This window comes from Psammomys obesus, unplaced genomic scaffold, assembly GCF_907164565.1.
Source record: "Psammomys obesus unplaced genomic scaffold, mPsaObe1.curated_primary_1811, whole genome shotgun sequence".
Taxonomy (NCBI): domain Eukaryota; kingdom Metazoa; phylum Chordata; class Mammalia; order Rodentia; family Muridae; genus Psammomys; species Psammomys obesus.
Window position 1 is genome coordinate 7,125,229 of NW_026587556.1, and position 18,115 is coordinate 7,143,343.

At 41.2% G+C, this 18,115-nt stretch overlaps 1 protein-coding gene across 1 annotated transcript in view; it reads right to left on the minus strand.

Moving 5' to 3' along the window:
- Positions 1–529: 529 nt before the first annotated feature.
- Rala (RAS like proto-oncogene A) overlaps positions 530–18,115 on the minus strand; it is a 52,040-nt gene continuing 34,454 nt past the window's right edge. Inside the window, exons 2-5 of the mRNA XM_055603973.1 lie at positions 15,565–15,714; positions 11,755–11,963; positions 7,420–7,594; positions 530–2,447 (exon numbers count right to left, since the gene is read on the minus strand). Coding sequence (XP_055459948.1) covers positions 2,325–2,447; positions 7,420–7,594; positions 11,755–11,963; positions 15,565–15,678 — 621 coding nt within the window. The 5' untranslated portion in view covers positions 15,679–15,714 and the 3' untranslated portion in view covers positions 530–2,324. The remainder of the gene's footprint in view (positions 2,448–7,419; positions 7,595–11,754; positions 11,964–15,564; positions 15,715–18,115) is intronic.

Here is an 18,115-nt window from a genome sequence, read left to right on the forward strand (position 1 = left end):
TAAGGCAACTGAAGTTAAAATGAGACATGGCATTCTGACTTAGTCGAGAGTTTATCCTGACCATCCGGCACTCAGCATCTGTTTCACATTGTTTTATTCTGGCTCTAATATAAATGCTCTCCTCCCCTTGCTGCTTGTGAATTTGCTTTTGCAAGGACGTGCTCATCTAACCCAGTCTATTCAGCCACTGGGTGAAAGGTAACAGGCAGTCACTCCTACCCACCTTTTGAAGCAAAACTGTCTCTGGGATGTTCTGATTAGAAAACAAATACAAAATCTGCCATCTGTTCAAAGCATGTGAAGGCAAAGGAAGTTGAGATTTTCATGACAGCACAGAGCCCATCTGCCAGCAACTGTCAGAGGAGTCTCCCATCCTGAGAGTGACTTATACCTGAACACCCACACCGCTCTGGAATCTGCCAGACGACAAAGATCTTCAAATTGCTTAGGATTCAGCTATTTGTTAAATCTCTGCTCAAGATGCAGTAAAGTGAAACTATCACACGTGAACATCAATTAACACCACAAGCATTTTTAAAAAAGGAAGTTTATTGGTCTTTAAATGGCTCAAATTGCAAATAAACGAACCGGGTAGTGGCATCAGCCTCAGACATGTGCTGCATCTGTCAGCTGGCTTCATAGCACCTAGTACCCCGGGGAGGGAAAGGTCTCAAAGCAAATTGCAATGTTAGTGGTTAGGACCCTGGTTCAACAAGACTGCAATGAGTGCACGCAGCCATGCTGGGCCTGCTGGCTGGGGTTACACAGGGAACTCTAATTTTGCACATGGCCTAGCCAGTAAAAATATTAAATGAAACCCTTTAAGAACAAATATTTATGATAAGCTGAATGTACTATCTAGACAGCAGAGTCCCTGACTGCCCATCTCGGATAACTTCACGTACACACTTGTTTCTTGGAATGCCTGAGCGTCTCTTTGACCTTATGAAGTTAGGACTGGGCAACAAGTAAACTGTTTAATCAAGTATCTTAGCCCCATAGAGGAAAAGAAAAATCGAATAGTGGTTTACTTCCCATTCAAATTATGTTCCTAACAGCATGCTTGAATTCTTGCAGCAGAAACATCACAGGCTGCCATCTGGTCAGCGTGGGTCATGTATGTTCAACTGCTTCATGTTAGGAAAGACAGATACAGTATTCATTATGAACATAAAGAGACTACAAAGACTCCTCCTAACGCCCAAACTGTAACCTCATGAGTACACATTTAGAACCTACAGGTGGCAAGGATCTTTCCTCAAGTGTCCTATTGCAAACCACATTAGCTCTTCTGATGGTCTTCCCTATGCCCTGCTCCCAGGAGATTAAACACTTAAAAGTGCATCACTTGCAGAAAGTGATTACTGAGGACCAGCATCCTACATAAAAGGAGCATTCACTCAAACTTAATTGGTACTGATACTCATAATCTAAAATCACTGTGTATATATGCTGGCCCTTCACCTCTAACTACCTTATAGTTTATTAAAACCAACAAAGGAGCTCTGGAACTCTAAGAACCAGAGTATGGCACACATCTGTAATTTGGTCAGACTCCGAGCAGACGGATGTTTTTCAGGAATCTTCCTTGTAGCTCTACACTGCCTGGCAGGATAAGACTTTCTGTTACCAGTCACGGGGGCAGCGAGTGGCCCCAAGTGCTAGTGAGAACACACCCAGAGTGATGTAACTGGATTATTTTTCAGTTTCTAAATTAAGGCATATTCAAAAATATCCATGAATAAGTTCACACCTTTTTGTAAGTTAATCACCAGGTAATTACTATGCAGATTCACAGATGAATTACTGTTTTACTCTATGCAACAACCATGCCAGCAATGTTGTCTTCTCTTAGATTTGCATAACAACAGTTTAAAAAGTCGTACAGTTAACTGTCATGTTCACAATTGTCATTGTTCAAGGCAGTAGAAGACCAAGACATTTTAAAATAATATAAAATTTAAGCTTTATAATAAACACCAGAGGAAGTGGCTATTCCCCCCACCCCCACCCCATTTCACCTCTTGATTAACAGTTCAAGGAAGACTGCCCACCCCCCAAAAAAACCAAGCTTACACGCTACATTCAGGACTGTGATAAATGTAGGCAATTATGAAATAAGTTGAACTCTGCTTCTTGTTGAAGCCTCACAATTTCTTTTTTAAGTGAATTTGACTTCCAGTGCAGTTCCAATTCATGCTTTTAGTGATACATAACAATTTCCAAAATGTTAAAGTAATTTCAGTCAATTGAGCCTCCAATGGCAATGCTTATAAATTATATTTATTAGTACGGTCAGGATAAGAAAGGAGTTTGGGCTTTGATTATAAAATGCAGCATCTTTCTCTGATTCTCTTGGCTAAACTTTTCCTCTTCTTTTTTCCATTTTTTTCTTTGCTGTCTTCCATCTTTCTGGCTCGAATTTCTCTCATTAAATCAAAAAATACCTAGAAATAAGAAAGTAGAGTGAATGAAATGAGTAACAGCATGAACTCAGTGCTTCTGAATTACAGCAGCAAACCTTGGGGATGAAAGAATCATTATCTAGGAGCTTTTCCCTAGATGGGCCCAAGCCCAGCACAGGATGGCAAGGGCTCAGCCACAGAGCTGCCAGGCCCCTATGAGGGCGTGTTGGTGAATGCCGGCAAATGAAAGCACACAGGTAAGCTGGAGACTTGTGAAAAACAGCAACTTTTCTGAATGATATATATTTCTTGGTAAGCTGTACAACAAACCCCATCTACTTATTGTAATTCTCAAGATTCAAATGAAAACAGTGCTATATAGTAATGATAGGGTCCACGATAAACTCAAAAGACTATATGACGTTCTTTTGAAAGGCTATTCAGTGTTAGTTTATGTGTATGCGTGTTTTGCCTAAAATGTATGTACATATGTGTACCATGGTGTAACTCTCCCCACTCCCTGTGCCTGAGGTGGCCAGAGGCAGTGAATCTCCTGGCACTGGTGTTCAAGATGGTTGTGAGCTGTCATGAGTGCTGGGCACTGAGCCTGGATCCTGTGCAAGAGCAGCCAGCGCTTCTAACAGTTGAGCCATCTCTCCAGGCCATATAAACATATACTTGAGCACTTTGTAATCAATAATTATACTTTGCTAATTTATATTTAGCTGTAATTTTGTTTATAATTAAAAAAATTAACACAACTAAAAATCCCTGGTGAAATAATTTAGATATTAAATTTCAATTACAAATCTGTTCTCTAACAAAGAAAGGCCTAGAAAAAAATAATAAGCAAAGTGTGGGAGAGGAGGGTAACTCTCACAAGCCATATTCTTACATTCTGTTTGGTTTTTAGAGTCTTGCTGCCCTGAACTCACCAACTGCCTGCCTAAGCTTCACAAACATTTGTATTTTCTTCAGAAATTCAGTTACTACTTATAAAAAAAAAAAAAAAAAAAAAAAAACCAAAACAAAACTCCAGTAAGACTAGAAACAAACAAGAAATATAAAGGAGAGCTTGTCACCTGTGGGCACACACATACACCACAAATGACAAAGACCACAATGTCTGACAGGCTTTTCTTAGTAAGCCTTTGGCTCTCAAGGGACTCTAATTAAAAAACTGCAAGGTTTTTTATGCATGGAGAATGGTGCTTGTGTGGGAGGGAGGGGCAGTACATGTGTGTCTGCTTGCACTAGCAAATATGAAACAACCAAGCGATGAACCAAACACTCTGTAGCTTATTAGGAAGACTATTTTCAAGAGGAGATAACAGAACCATCAGGTACCTCTGAACATGCTTTAAGTAATTTTCATCTGGGAAACTTACAATTTTGAACACTAAAACCACAGATGGAACACAAAAATCACTAAAAACTGGAAAGAATGACTGCATTCCTAGTTGATGCCGTGTCATGTAGAGGAACGCATTTTTTCAAGAGTCTTTAGGACACAGCGTATGGAAAATTCACCTTAGGTGTGAAGTCCAACAACAAGAAGGGCCACAATGCCTAGCTTGCAAGAGACTCTAGGTGTGATTCTGTGTATTCACACACACACATGCACTTACACTCATACCCAGATGTACGAGCACAACAGGCACACATACATGAACATCCACACACACACGTCTGTGCACAGACACACTTGTACGCATGCGCACACATGTACACACCCAGAACCCCAGCAATAACACACCAAAGCCAAACAAGTCTTAAGAGTCACTCTGTGGCTTCCTCTGAAGGTAACTCACAAATGCTCTGCGGGACAAGTGTTGCTGTTAGAAGCCAGGATTCCAGGTAAGGACTTGTGATAGTAAATCTAAATGGGTAATAACAATGTGAACTCATGAGTTTTTCTGCTATTAAAAAAAAAAAAAAAAAGGATTTCTTGCCACTGTTCAATGATAATAACTGAAAAACAATGAGCAAATATTCTCAGGTTGAGGCTGCTGAATAACAGTCTATCAAATGAAACCAAGGATTCTTGGGTGAATAGTTGATTTTTGAGCTGGAGCCAGAAACATAAAATTTAAAGGAGAAAGTGTGGATGCTCTATAATGTTGGTGGTCAACAGATACAGGGACGGATGATTACAGGGTAAATTCTGGAGTGGGAAGCATACGGTGCTGAAATACCACACTGCTGGGATTCAGCTTCTCCCAGGGAGTTTGGCAGCCTCAGCTTCTCATTCAGAGGGGACTAGCTCCAGCAAGAAGCTTCCTTTCTGACCAAAGGTCTTTGTGAGAATCCTGCAGTGCTGGTCTCTACTGCAGATAGATTCGGTGCACTATGAAAAGGATATATATGAAGGCTTAAATTTCTCATTTCTAACAAGTGAATAACACCAAGAAACCACCCAAACAAGAAAACATGGTCGGAAACATTTAATGTTGGCACCAGCTACTTTGATGAGTTAGGTTCTATTTCAAGCTCCAAGTGAAGGAAACATCTAGCAGGGAAGAGGAAAAGAAAAGCAGACAGCCAGCACTCCCACGGCCGCAGAACCGTCACCTCCTTTACCACAGTTCCTTCCCTTTCCTCCCATCCTGTTCTCCTGGTTCCATCTCCCTTCCTCATTTTAGGGCAACCCAGTACCTATGAAATTTGGCTTCCTAATTGTACACTAATGAGCAGAGGAAATACCTTTATGCTTAATCAAAATAAAGCCAGGCAAAACAAACCCACAAGTTTATGCCTGACTTGATATATATATATATAGGTTTTACTGTGGCTGAAAAATAAAAACTGACTTGATATATATATTTTACTGTGGCTGAAAAATAAAAACTGTCTTCACCAGTATTTTCACTTTTAAGTATTTAAGTGGCCCTGAGTTCACACCACAGACTCTAAGTTTCAAGAGAACTAAGTAAGAAGCTTTTATAAAAACCAATATATAGAAAGAAATGTGTGTGTGCATAGCTTACAAGGTCGAATACTGTTAAGAAAGCTATCCAGTTCAGAAATCACAAAATAAAACACTCAAAATCTGACTACATAATCTTGTACTTTTTCCGTGGTCAAAGGTAAAGTATGCCACATAAAGACAAGTTACAGATTAGGAGACAAAGATGACAACAAAAGGAAGTGGACAGAGGAGTAATGTTGCTACTATAAAGCAGAGACAGATCAACGGGCACATAGACTTCAGAGTTGGCAAAAGACTGACAATCGCCAACCAATCAAAGCAGGGCAGGTTCACTGGTAATCAGGCCCACCATTTTCTTGCAAGTTCTAAGGGGCTGTTTGAATTGGTCTGGCAAGGCCATATGGAAACAGTTTCTTACAAAGATGATGGGCCACACGGACACTCTTATGGTAGGCATTTTGTTATCACTGTTTAAGAACCCTTGCACCCACAGGAAGTTCAGTGCAGTGCTGTTTGTAGAAGAACTTGTGGGTGTTGGGGAGGGACGGCTCAGGGGCTAAAAGCACTTTCTCCTTTTAATGTTTGGGTTCCGTATAAAGACTCACCACAACTTAAACACGTCTGTTACTGGACAGATGTAGCTCTAGTCTCTTCCATCTATAAATACTGTTCCAATGACTATTACTGTAACTATATTTACATTTGTGTATGATTTTCCGGTAAAATATACTTTAATTTTTTATTTCAACACCTGTATTTATTGGCTTTAATTTTTATACAGTATTTTGATCATAATCTTTCTCTCCTCCCAGTCCCCCCCACCTATCAACTTTATTGTTTCTCTGTCTCTATCTCAAAAATAAAACAAAAGAAACACGCAATCTCTACAAAGGAAAGAAAATACCAAATACCTTTTTTTTTCTTTTCTTTCTTAGTGTGTGCGCATGTTTTTCTTCAGGAAACATGTTCTCAAATTGACTGTATAGACCAGGCTGGTCTTGGCCTCACAGATCTGTCTCTGCCTTGCCAGTGTTGGGGTTAAAGGTGCATGCTATCACACTTGGCCAACCTCATGCTTTCTGAATCAGGATTATAGACTTTTACGTATAAGCAGACAGTTTATAAAACCTTGGATCATGTACAGCAATGCAAGCTTTCTAGAAATGCATTCTCAGGCCCAGATGCAGAACAAACGAAGCAAAATCCTTAGTGGTGAGCCTTAAGGTGTGTGCTTGTTAAGATTAAAGGACAACTGGCCTACACAGCAGGCTTAAAGGGCTCCTCTGGATAGTCATAGAACACAGGAGACAAGAGAGCATCCCACTGACAGTCTCCTAGCCCCAGAGTTGTCTCAGCCCTAAAGACAATCTCCCTAATCCTGAAAAGAATCCTATACAGTTCCCAAGTAGGGTCACTCTTATAGTCACTCAATGTGGGATGATATGGGGATGTAAAGGATTTCCCTTTGCACTTGGGGAAACAAAAGCTGAGAATAAAGAATCATAGTGGTGATGGAGATGTTAGAAGCCTCTCAATTAGAGGTTCTTTCTTCCAGAGGCACCCTCCCTTCAGAGACCTTACATAGCACTAGGCAGGCATCAGTCAGGGCAAGCACATACCGTGCTGGCATGTTAGGACCTAGGGAATTTCTTTTATGCTATTCAGTCCCATTAAAAACAAAGGCAGTAAGTGGATGAGGAATGCTATTGATGATTAAAAAAAGTCCATCTAGCTGTAGTGTCTTGTGTCTGAGAAAGCCAAAGGCAAGGTGAAGTATAACATTTCTAACATGTCTTATTTAAGCATTTAGTGATGATAAAAATCACTCTCTGTCAGGGCTGCTGAAATGGCTTGGTGGGTACAGGTGCTTACTACCAAGCCCAAGGACCTAAGTTCAATCCCCGGTGGAAGGACAGAATAGATTCCTATGAGCTATCCTCTGACCTCCACAGGTGTGCAATGGCATCATCAATAAATTAAAAAAAAAAAAATCACTGTATTAAATCTTAGTGTGGATCCAAGAGTCTAGTTAGTAGGGTAACAGGGCCATACACATGGTGCAGTACAATGAGAACCACAATTTACCTTGTCAACGTTGGCGCGTGTTTTAGCAGATGTTTCCACATAGTTAACATTCCACTGGTCAGCTCTGTTTTTTGCCTCTTCTACAGAAACCTGCCTTTTATCTTCTAAATCTGACTTGTTACCAACCAGGAGAAATGGAACATTCTCATCTTCTTTTACTCTCAAAATCTGCTCTCTAGATAATTAAAAGAAAGAAGTGTTAACACAATGTCTATACATTAAAATCACAAAACAGGGGCTGGAACAATGGCTCTGCCGTCAAGAGCTTGTGTTGTTCTTGCAGAGGATTCAGGTTCAGTTCCCAGCCCCCATATGGTGGATTACAAGCATTCCTAACTTGGGATCTGATGTCCTCTTCTGATCTCTGGGGGTACCAGGCACATATACGGTGTACATACCTACAAGCAGGCAAAACAGACTCATACATATAAAATAAATCTAAAAACAAAAACAAGTAAACCACCCCACAAAATAATACCTAGCTCTATGACAGGTAACAGATGAATTCGTTACTATCTAGCTCTCAGTACTCTGAGAGCTAGATAGTAACGAATTCATCTGTTACCTGTCATCAATTAATTCAGATATATATTCCCTTAAATAACAATAAAAAATACAGCAGAATAGGGGGCATAAGCATGGCAGCAGCAGCAAAGCTGCGAGGAAGCACTCCAGTGCAGGAGACTCTACTCTCCTTGGTTGCTAGGTAAGTGTGAGCATATTTCGTGCATCAGCAACTTCACACATCACCTACTAATCAGATCCAAACCTTACACAGGTAACCTTGGTTATATTTTTATTTATTTTAGCTTTTAGTTTTTCCAGTGTGGGACAGACCCCTCGGCTAGGCAAGTGTTCGGCTACTGTTGGGGGTTGTCCTGATGCTTTATTTTGATGTGAATTACTGGCTCTCAAGATCTGGTTACTGCCCTACTACACCTACATCTTTTGTAAACCTTCCTAAGACATTATACCCAAATGGTTGATTAAAGGTCTATACCTGGGCAGGGCAGAATGTGGGAGGCGTGGTTAATGTTCCTGGGGTTTTGAGGCCAGGAGAATCACAGGAAAAGAAATGGATGGGAACAGAGGAGGAAGGAGGATGCCACAATGAGTTAGGATGGAAAAGAAACCAAGTGGGCTTGGAGAAAGGATGCCAATAAAGGTGTGAAAAGGCCCAGATGAAGAATACAAGTATCTTGAGATTATGGATGGAAGGTAGCCAGATAGGAATGATTAAGGCAGATGGCATTGGATGGGGACTGGGAAATGAATGGTGAGGTTTTTGAGCTTGGCCCAAGGTAATAAGGCAATTATAAAATCCAACAGGTATCTGTGTCTTATTATTTGTGATAGCGGGTCAAATAATACCACTGTGATAATCTTAGGGTTAACAAATAACAATATTTAGCCTAACACTCGTTTTTATTTTCTATATTACACCTCTGAGGTCCATTCTCATTCACACACTCCCAACTGCACACAGCATCTTTTTTCTGCTCCAGGTACTCATTCAGGGCACCACAGAACACTTCGTTTCCTGACACTCCGTTAGTCTGTGTGGACTCTCAGACTATCCTTGTTTTAATGACGAGCTTGGAAGACTTGAGACATTACAGAATGTCTCTCAGTTGTTTTGTGATGTTTTTCTCATAATTAAACTGGGACTCTGGAAGAAGCTCTCAGAGACAGCACTGTTGTTACTGCATTCCAAAGGTCCATCCCATACAGGACAGACTTTTCTGAAGGTAGCTCTTGTATGTAAAGATGTTAAATATTACACCAACTATAAGGTGTCACCAACTATCTCCTAATCATGCCTCACTCTCCTCTGTGAGATGGGACTGACCATGCATTATTTGTACAGTCGCTGAGAGCGTTACAAGTGGATGTCCCTGCAGCTGTGGTCCACAGTAAATCATACAGTCAGTCACAGGCACGCTTACATTACTGGAGGAAGATGCTGAGCTGGTCTGTGTATGTATTTATTTTACAGGTCATAGGATTGAATCCCAGGCCTTGAGCATGTTAGGCAGGAGATGAACCACTGAGCTAGGATTTAGGAATCTCTTTCATTCTGATAAATGCCATTAACCACTGTGGCCTGGCCTTGAACTTGTGATACTTCTGCCTCAGTATCACAGGGAACTGGACTTACTGGTATCTGAAACCCTGTCTGGTCTTTTCAGTTTCAAAATAAAGAAACACGACCAGCTGAATGGTTCAGCTAGTAAAGACGTCTATCCCCAAGCTTGACTACCTGTGCTCATTTTCTGGGACTCGTATGATAGAAGGAGAGAAGAGCGTCCCACAATTTGTCCTCTGACTTCCGCATTCATCCTGTGACATGCACACATAAGCGAGTGCATGCATGCATGCACTCACACACTAAATAAACAAGTGTAATTAGACCTTTAAATCAAGAAACAAAAGTAAATGTCTTAGACTTAGATTATCTTGCTACCACAGACCTGCCATACCACTGAAATTTTTTAGAGGTGCAGAAGTTATAGGACACATATTCATTTGAGTCAGTGAGACCATTACAGGATTCTCTGAGTAGCAAGCCAGCAAAACATATGTTAGTTTGTATAGTTCTGTGGTATCACATTTGCTACCACTCACAATCTCCTAAAAATGCCTATCAACAACTCACTATTCTTGCTACTTAATTTATGATATGTTTGTAGAATTTTGGCCCACTGGTGCATTTCTGGGGCTGGTAACAACAACATTTCTATTATTCTTTTTTTCTTCTGAGAGGCAGTCTCATGGTTCCAGGCATCATTATTACACTGTAGCAAGGATGTCCTTCTACCACCTGCTGGGTGCTGGGCGAACAGTTACATGTTAGGTTACTTTCTTCACAGTTGGAAAACTGAACTAAGATGCTAAGGACAATGACCTACAACTCATCTCTCTAATAGCCAGGGAACTGTGACTTCCTAGTTCTCCTGTGCTGATAAATGCCATTAACCAGGTACTAAAGGAGACCAATTCTAAACTGCAGTGCCCAAACATCAGAAACATGGAAGACCTGGACCCACTGGGCAACATGCAAGAAGATGATTTTTCTTTAAGTGTGTGTATTTATGTGTATGTATATTTTGTGTGCATGTATGTCTGTGTACTATATGCATGCCTGGTACCCATGGAGATCAGAAGAGGGTATTAGACCCCTTGGAAGTGGAATTAGGGATGGTTGTGAGTCACCATGTGGGTTCCAGGAACCAAACCTAGGTACTCTATATGACTAACAACTGGTCTTAACCACAAAGCCATCACTCAAGAAGACGGTTTTTCTTAAGCATTAACAAGTTGTTTTTATTAACTACTTCTCTACCTGTCACAGAAAAAAAATCTCTTAGGTCTGAAATCTTTATACATATTTTGCTTAATGCTATACTTACTTTAATACAAATAATAAAAATTATTATTTGTATTTTAAAAATTCTAAACACCTATTGTTGGTATAATGTTCTTATGAAATGTATACCATTTAACCTTGTTCATTCAAATGCTGATTTCTCTACCCCACCATCTGGTTTCAATCTGGACATTGCATTGTGATGCTTATTCTAAGCACCACCTGTCTCAAGTTTGTGTAAACATGCCACCATTTGTTCTCTGTATTATCAATAAAACAACCAGTCAATGCTGAGCAATGGAGTGAATAGGGTGGGACATCCTGATCTGGAGGGGAGGAGAAGGAAGCGAGTGGGAGAGTAGGAGAGAAGAGATCAGCAGGGAGGACTTAGAACCAGGAGGAGAGATGAACCGGACCTAAGATATGACTAAAAGCAAGTGCAATGTGGGAAATCTGAATGGGAGGGAGCTATGCAGGCTTAGAGGGTTAGGATGGAGTAACTATTGCTCAGCACTGTGCTCTGGGTTAATTAAATAAATCCTAGTCTCTGTGTGGTGATTTGGGTATCCAGCTGGTTTAGGAATAACCAGGATTAACTAAAAGAAATGTTATTAACAACAACAACCTATATTATAAGGAGAATGGCAAAGTGTGACCATGAGACAAATGCTGAGAAATGGACTGCTACAGGAAAAATGGGTAGCATCACTGTGATCCCTGTACTGTAACAGCAGTAGAAATGCTTTACTCTTAAAGACAAGCAGTTTAGTAAAACAAAAAGTGTCTCTGGGTACTTGAAGCTGTAAAACCTGAATATGTATGTGTATATCCACAGTGGCCAGAGTCACACACTGATATCAAAGCGGAAAGACACTATTCAAGACAGTAAACAATTAACAAGTAAGAAGTTCCAGTTATCCCCATTTCTGGAAAGAATGCTGTGTGAACAAGATTAGGGTCAGCAATACCTGAAGTCGGCTGTGGCGGCAAAGGATTCCATTTCTGTGATAGAGAAGACACACAGGAACCCCTCCCCACTTCGGAAGTAGTTGTCTCTAATTGCAGCATAGTCCTCCTGCCCAGCTGTATCTAAGATGTCGATCTGCACTTCCTCTCCATCCAGCACCACCTTCTTCCTGTAGCTGTCTGCTTTGGTAGGTTCATAGTCCTCTACAAACTAGAAAACACACAAAGTACATCCATTTTAAAGTTATTATTTTTTACTCTAAAAACCATCTTATTTAGAAATCACTACTTTTTACCTGTTTTCCCCAAATGGTAAAAACTATATCAATTTTCATTTTAGATAACTGGTCAGCTTCTTTATCTGCAAAAAGACTGAGTTGAGTCTTACTTCTAGACTGTTTACAGCTTAATATTAGCCCATTTTCTTTCTAAAAACACTATACCTACAAAAAATTTACACATATATTTTTATCAAATTTAGCATCCCACTCTAGATGACTCCAAATCTACAAGATTTTGGTACTAGAATTGTGGAAAAAATTTATAAGCCAATGTTTAGATAAGTACCACTAAGTCTTTCTCTAAATGAGACAAGTCAGTACACTATGGACACCACTCTCTAGGAAAACCTTGACCTGTGAGACCCCAACTATCTGACCTTAAACAGTGCCATCTCCACTTCCATTATTATATACACATATTATTCACTTAATGGTTCTTCTATCAGTTACTAGAATTTACCTTTGACAGCAGGGGTCCTGAACGACTACTTACTCTGTTGTCAGTATCCTAAGTCTAGCACAGTAAACAGCACATGGTAGACTAGTGGCTCTCAACCTTAGTAATGCTGCAAACCTTATGGTTGTGGTGACCCCCAAACATAAAATTATTATTTTTTTGTTACTTTGTAACTGTAACTTTGCTACTGTTATGAATCGTAATGTAAATATTTGTGTTTCCTGACGGTGTTCAGTGACCCCTCTGAAAGTCATTCAAGCCCTAAAGCGGTAGCAACCCACAGATTGAGAACCACTGTGGTAGACAGTCACAGTAATTATTTAAAACATAATGTTTTAGTAGCTGTAAAGATTATCACATTCTACCATATTTTTTTTCTAACACTGTGCTTAACCATTCATTAAAAGTTAAAATACTGATGTGGGTTAGAAAGATAGATGGTTCAGCTGTTAAGAGTAGCGGCTGTTCTTCCAGAGGACCTGAGTTCAATTCCTAGTACCTACATGGCAGCTCACAACTATCTGTAGCACCAGTTCCTGTGGATCTAATACCCTTATTCAGACATACTTGCAAGCAAAACACCAATGCTCGTGAAATAAAAATAAACACATAATTAAAACCAGGCCACAGAAGATGACAATGCAGTCACTCCTGATGAGATCTGATAGAGTAGGATCAGAAGGAAGGAGAGGGGGACCTCCCCTATCAGTAAACTTGGGGAGGGGCATGTGTGAAGAAGGGGGAGGGAAGGTGAGATTAGAAGGGGAGGAGTGAGGGGCTTATGGGGGGATACAAAGTGAATAAAGTGTAATTAATAAAAGTTAAAAAAAAAAACATTGAGAACCCCAACATCTTGTGGGAGTGAAACCAATGCCTGGCTCTGAGCAGGCTTTGCTGATGTGTCTGGCCAGTATCACCTTTTTCTGTATACTAGTTTGGGAAATATCTTTGCAAACCTCTTTGAGGACCTTTTCTTTTTTTTTTTCTTTCTTTTTTCTTTTTTTGGCAGTGGACGCGTAGAGTAACACATTCTCAGGATGGGCCTAAATGTGACAGGAAAGACAAGAATTCTCCACAACTGAAGCATGGTGAAACAATAATCACCATTCCCACTACTGGTTCCAGGGTGGTGATTGTTGAGTGCAAGAGCATCATCTTCACCATATGAGGTGTGTGCAGCCAGGACACGATCTTGCTACTGTGGTGCTACTTCCAGAACACCAATGCTTGATCTTCAAAACGGATAGCAATGACAGAGAGTATATGCATGAGGTTCTCAAGAAGCTCATGAGGATACTGGCTGAGGCTGAGCTCCTGGTATCCTATTCTGGTGTTTGCGAACAAGCAGATACCAACTAGACCTCCCCAGTACCACAAAGCAGCTGAAATCACACATGAGCTGGGGCTGTACTCTCTATGCACAAGAACTGGTACATTTAGGTGAGCTGTTATACCAGCGGGGATAGCTCTGTAGAGGATCAGACTGGCTGTCTAAACAGTCTGGAACCAGAAGTGAACCAGACCCTTCCCCAGCTCACTTCTTGTCTGCCCTTAACTTGCCTCTCATGCGGCAAGTGTGACTCTATGGTCCTGCGTGCCAGAGCTGTCTCAGGGGTTGATCATGTATATATATAGTCTACAGTCAGATTCTTATTTAATGTAAATAGTTTCTGTTTCTACTCAGTTTCTGGTACTCCTCTGCAGTATTGCTTAGCCTTCTGATTCTGAAAAGAGAATCAACTCTCTGCTAGTACTGAGAAAGGATCTGGGTGTCAGTGCCTGGAGCCACTGAGCTATAGACCAGTGTCAGGATCCATTCTGGTGATTGATTTTCAACCCAAACTCAGTGCATTAAAAAAAAAAAAAAAAAAAAAAGGAAAAGGAAAAGAAAGACAAGAATACTTCAACACACATAAGGGTGCACATGCCTGGGTAAGCTATGCAGTAACAGTCTTAAACTAACCTACAGGATTGCCTGCTACCCTGTGGGAACAAGCCACCATCATTTTCACGACAACAGTCAAGACCCTGTGACCTGATTGTCTTTGGGTCACCTGCATTCCATAGCTTGCTTGTGCCTGTGGTCACAAAGGCACCTAGAAGTGGGTTAGCAGCCATAGGGTGCAGGGCCTGGCCTTGTCCTTGGCTGGTGAGAGCTGGACCAGATGGGAAACCACATTCCCACCTTATTCTTGGGCTTGCTTAGCCACGCTGGCAGCAGATCAGGAGCTGGTCCAAGCTGAGAGGGTAGGTCCACTCCAGCCCTACATCCTTGAGCATACCGTATCTTCATGTTTGAAGCAGCTGCCTCCCTCAGCCTACAAGGGTCTGATCTGTCATATAAAGACGACCTCTATTTTTTTTTCTTTTGTGTTTTTATAAACACTGAAGAGGCTGTGCTGTTCAGTCTGTCTTGGGGAAACCTCAGAACTGGTTTATTTAGAATGTGGACCATTTTACTGCTTTTAGTCCATAATTAGTAATCAACTGTTTTGAATACTTGTTTTCAGTTGTCACTTAGACAAGCACTGTAATTACAGCTATTAGAATGAAATCTCTTAACTATTCTAAAAAAGTTAAAACATAAATATTCTTGTTTTTGGCTTCCTTGCTGGCAAGAAAGGAACTACTGATGGGCATGGTGGCTCAGGACTGTAATGTTGCCAAGTGGAACATTGAGGCAACAAACAAGCCAGCACAGACTATGGAGTGAGGCCCTGTCTCCAATTCCCACCCAAAAAGGGAAGGAAGGACTAATACAAATATTAGAGAAGATTGGATATGAAATCAACAGTATACAAAATGAAAATGAACAACAACAACAAAAAAATCTGTATTGCGTCAGCCTCCTTCCAATTTGTTGTTTTTCAGCTTGGGGTCCAGAGACCGGCTTTTCAGTTTTTGACTTGTAAAATTAAGTAGGTACGGATGTTGGCGCTGAACTTAAAAGTGGGAAAAATATTACTAGGAGCTTTCAAGTATTCAAAGAATCCAACCAAATAACACTAAAACTAAGCTAGAGGAATACTCTGTCCAAACTCAACCTTTGCTCTTCAGGTGAAGTCGGCACTTACCTCATCGTACATGAACTGCAGAGTCAGGGCAGACTTGCCCACACCACCACTGCCCACCATGATGACTTTGTGTAAGGCCAGAGAATTCTGACCCTTGGGCTTATTTGCAGCCATCCTGTTTTCCAGAGTCTTCAGAGGATTAAGAGGAATCTAAGACAAATGAAACAGGGAGGGGTCAGAATACTCCTTAGAATTCCAGTGAAGGAACAAAAACAATGTCCTTGGGTTCAAGACACCAGCTCTTTTTGCAGGGATTGTAAGCAGACAGTAAGTGGAGTGTACACTCTGAGGGAGACTCTCCATCAGAGAATGCCATAGCAATGAGCTAAGCCAGTGACTCAAGGGCATTTCTCTTCTAATGGATTCTGGAAAGAGCTGTGAGCAAATGTAAAGTCCCCAGGGCAACCACAAGTGGTACGGATAGGCTATCAATTACATTGGAGTATCTTAACACAGAGGATGAGAAAAGGCTAGTGGATCACTTTATTTTCATGTTAACTCATACAGACAACGTTTAAAGAAACGTTCCTCACCTTCAACCCAAAATTTGTCCTGCCTATAAGATGTGCAGGGACAAAGATGGAACAAAGATTTGAGGGAATGGCCAGCCAAAGACTGGCCCTACTTGAGACTCATCTCATGGGAGAGAACCAATCCCTGACACTAGTACTGTTACTCTGCTATGCTTATAGCCAGAAGCCTAGCATAACTCCTCTGAGAGGCTTCATTCAGCAGTTGATGGAACCAGATGCAGAGACCCACAGTTGTAGACAGAGCTCTGGAGAGTCCTATAGAAGAGATGGGGGTATAATTGAGGGAGCTGGAGGGGTCATCAAGGACTCCACAAAAGACCTACAGAGTTAACTAACCTGAGCCTATGGGGGCTTACAGAAGACTGAACCACCAACCAAAGAACATGCATGGACTTGTCCTAGGTCCCTTGCAGATCTGTGTAGCAGATACACAGCTTGGTCTTCATGGGGGTCCCCTAACAACTGGAGCAGAGGGCCTCTCTGACTTCAGTGCCTGACTTTGGATCCTGTTCCTTATCTAGCCTCAGTGGTAGAAGATGTGCCTAGTCCTACATTAATTTAATGGGGCCAGGGCGGATTGGTACCCATGGGGGACCTCCCCCTTCTCTGAGATGAAGGGGCAGAAAAAAAGGAGGGGGGCACTGGGAGAAGAGGAGGGAAGGCTTTAATCAGGACGTAAAAGAAATAAATAAATAGATAGATAGAGACAAAAAGAGAAATGTTCCTCATAACTTCAGGAGGAAACAAGACTGCCATTTGCATTAAGCACTTCCTTGAAAAGGTTTGTTGTAAGTGAAGAAACCTCATCCAACAACTAGTAACAGACTTAGAAATAGGATTCCAGCAGTGCATAATTCAACAACCATGTTACGGGGACATCCGTGGGTTTTGGAGTAGTCAGTATAACTTGACGGCTTTAATGTAGCATGCTCTCATTTCCTAGAACGTCCATTTGTTTAATATATTAAGGCTCCCAACCCAGAGTCTAGATTCTTACAGACATTGTGGTGGTGATGGGTACTAACAGCACACAGTTGCTTTTGGCCAGGGTATCAGGTTTTATGAGGAAAAACAGACTGCAAAGTCACAGCAAACACTGAGTGTGGGGTGGCACAAGCAAGGCTTTTGTTGTTAGGTAATCAAAGGGTTACAGCTCTCTCCTTAGAACCTCCTCCACATTTTGGTAACAGCTTTGCTTAGCAGCAGTTCACAGACCTATCCCTGTCTGCCCACTTCACTGTGCCCTGTGTCTCAGGTCAGTTCAGCCAAACCTCTGATTTCCTTCTGATCTTTAACGCTCTTCTGGGCCTTCCACCTTTGCCATCAAGCTTCCTGTTTACCCAGCTACCTCTTCTCAGTTTTGGGGTCTGAGCCTTACCTAAAACACTCAGTTTGAGTCAGGCTTTCTTTTGCCCTGTGTTTCCAGGTAGCAGCTGGTACTCTCCCTTTACAACCCTCACCACAATCCGAAATTGCCTAAGTATATGGTGGTTTAGTACAGGTTTCCTCAGGTATAATATGGCAGAAGCCACTGACTGCAGGGCTGCCACATCTATTTGGTTATGTATGTATGTACTTTTAATTTCATCATTATCACTGAGTTATGTGCTTGTGTACACATGATGTCAGAATGTAGGCATTGCATATGCCCACAGTGGACATGTGGAAGATCAAAATTGGATTAACAGGTTGCCTGGCTATCTTGCTTTAGGTCTGTCACAAGGAACAAAGCAGTGAATGTGTAGTGGACCAAAGATTTGCATCTCAGTGAAGGTCAGGAAGAAAAGAAAGAAAGGAGAGGAATGGGGTCCCAATATCCCTTTCAAGGGCATGCCCCAAAGGAACTAACCTCCTTCTATAGGTCACACCTCCTAAACATTCTACCATTGACCAATAGCACTACAAGTTAGCAATCAAACTTTCATGTCTAAGATAGACTCTATAATAACTGATCCAGATGTTGTTTTATTTGGTAAACATCTAAGGTCGCTTCATACCAGAACATTAGACATACATTA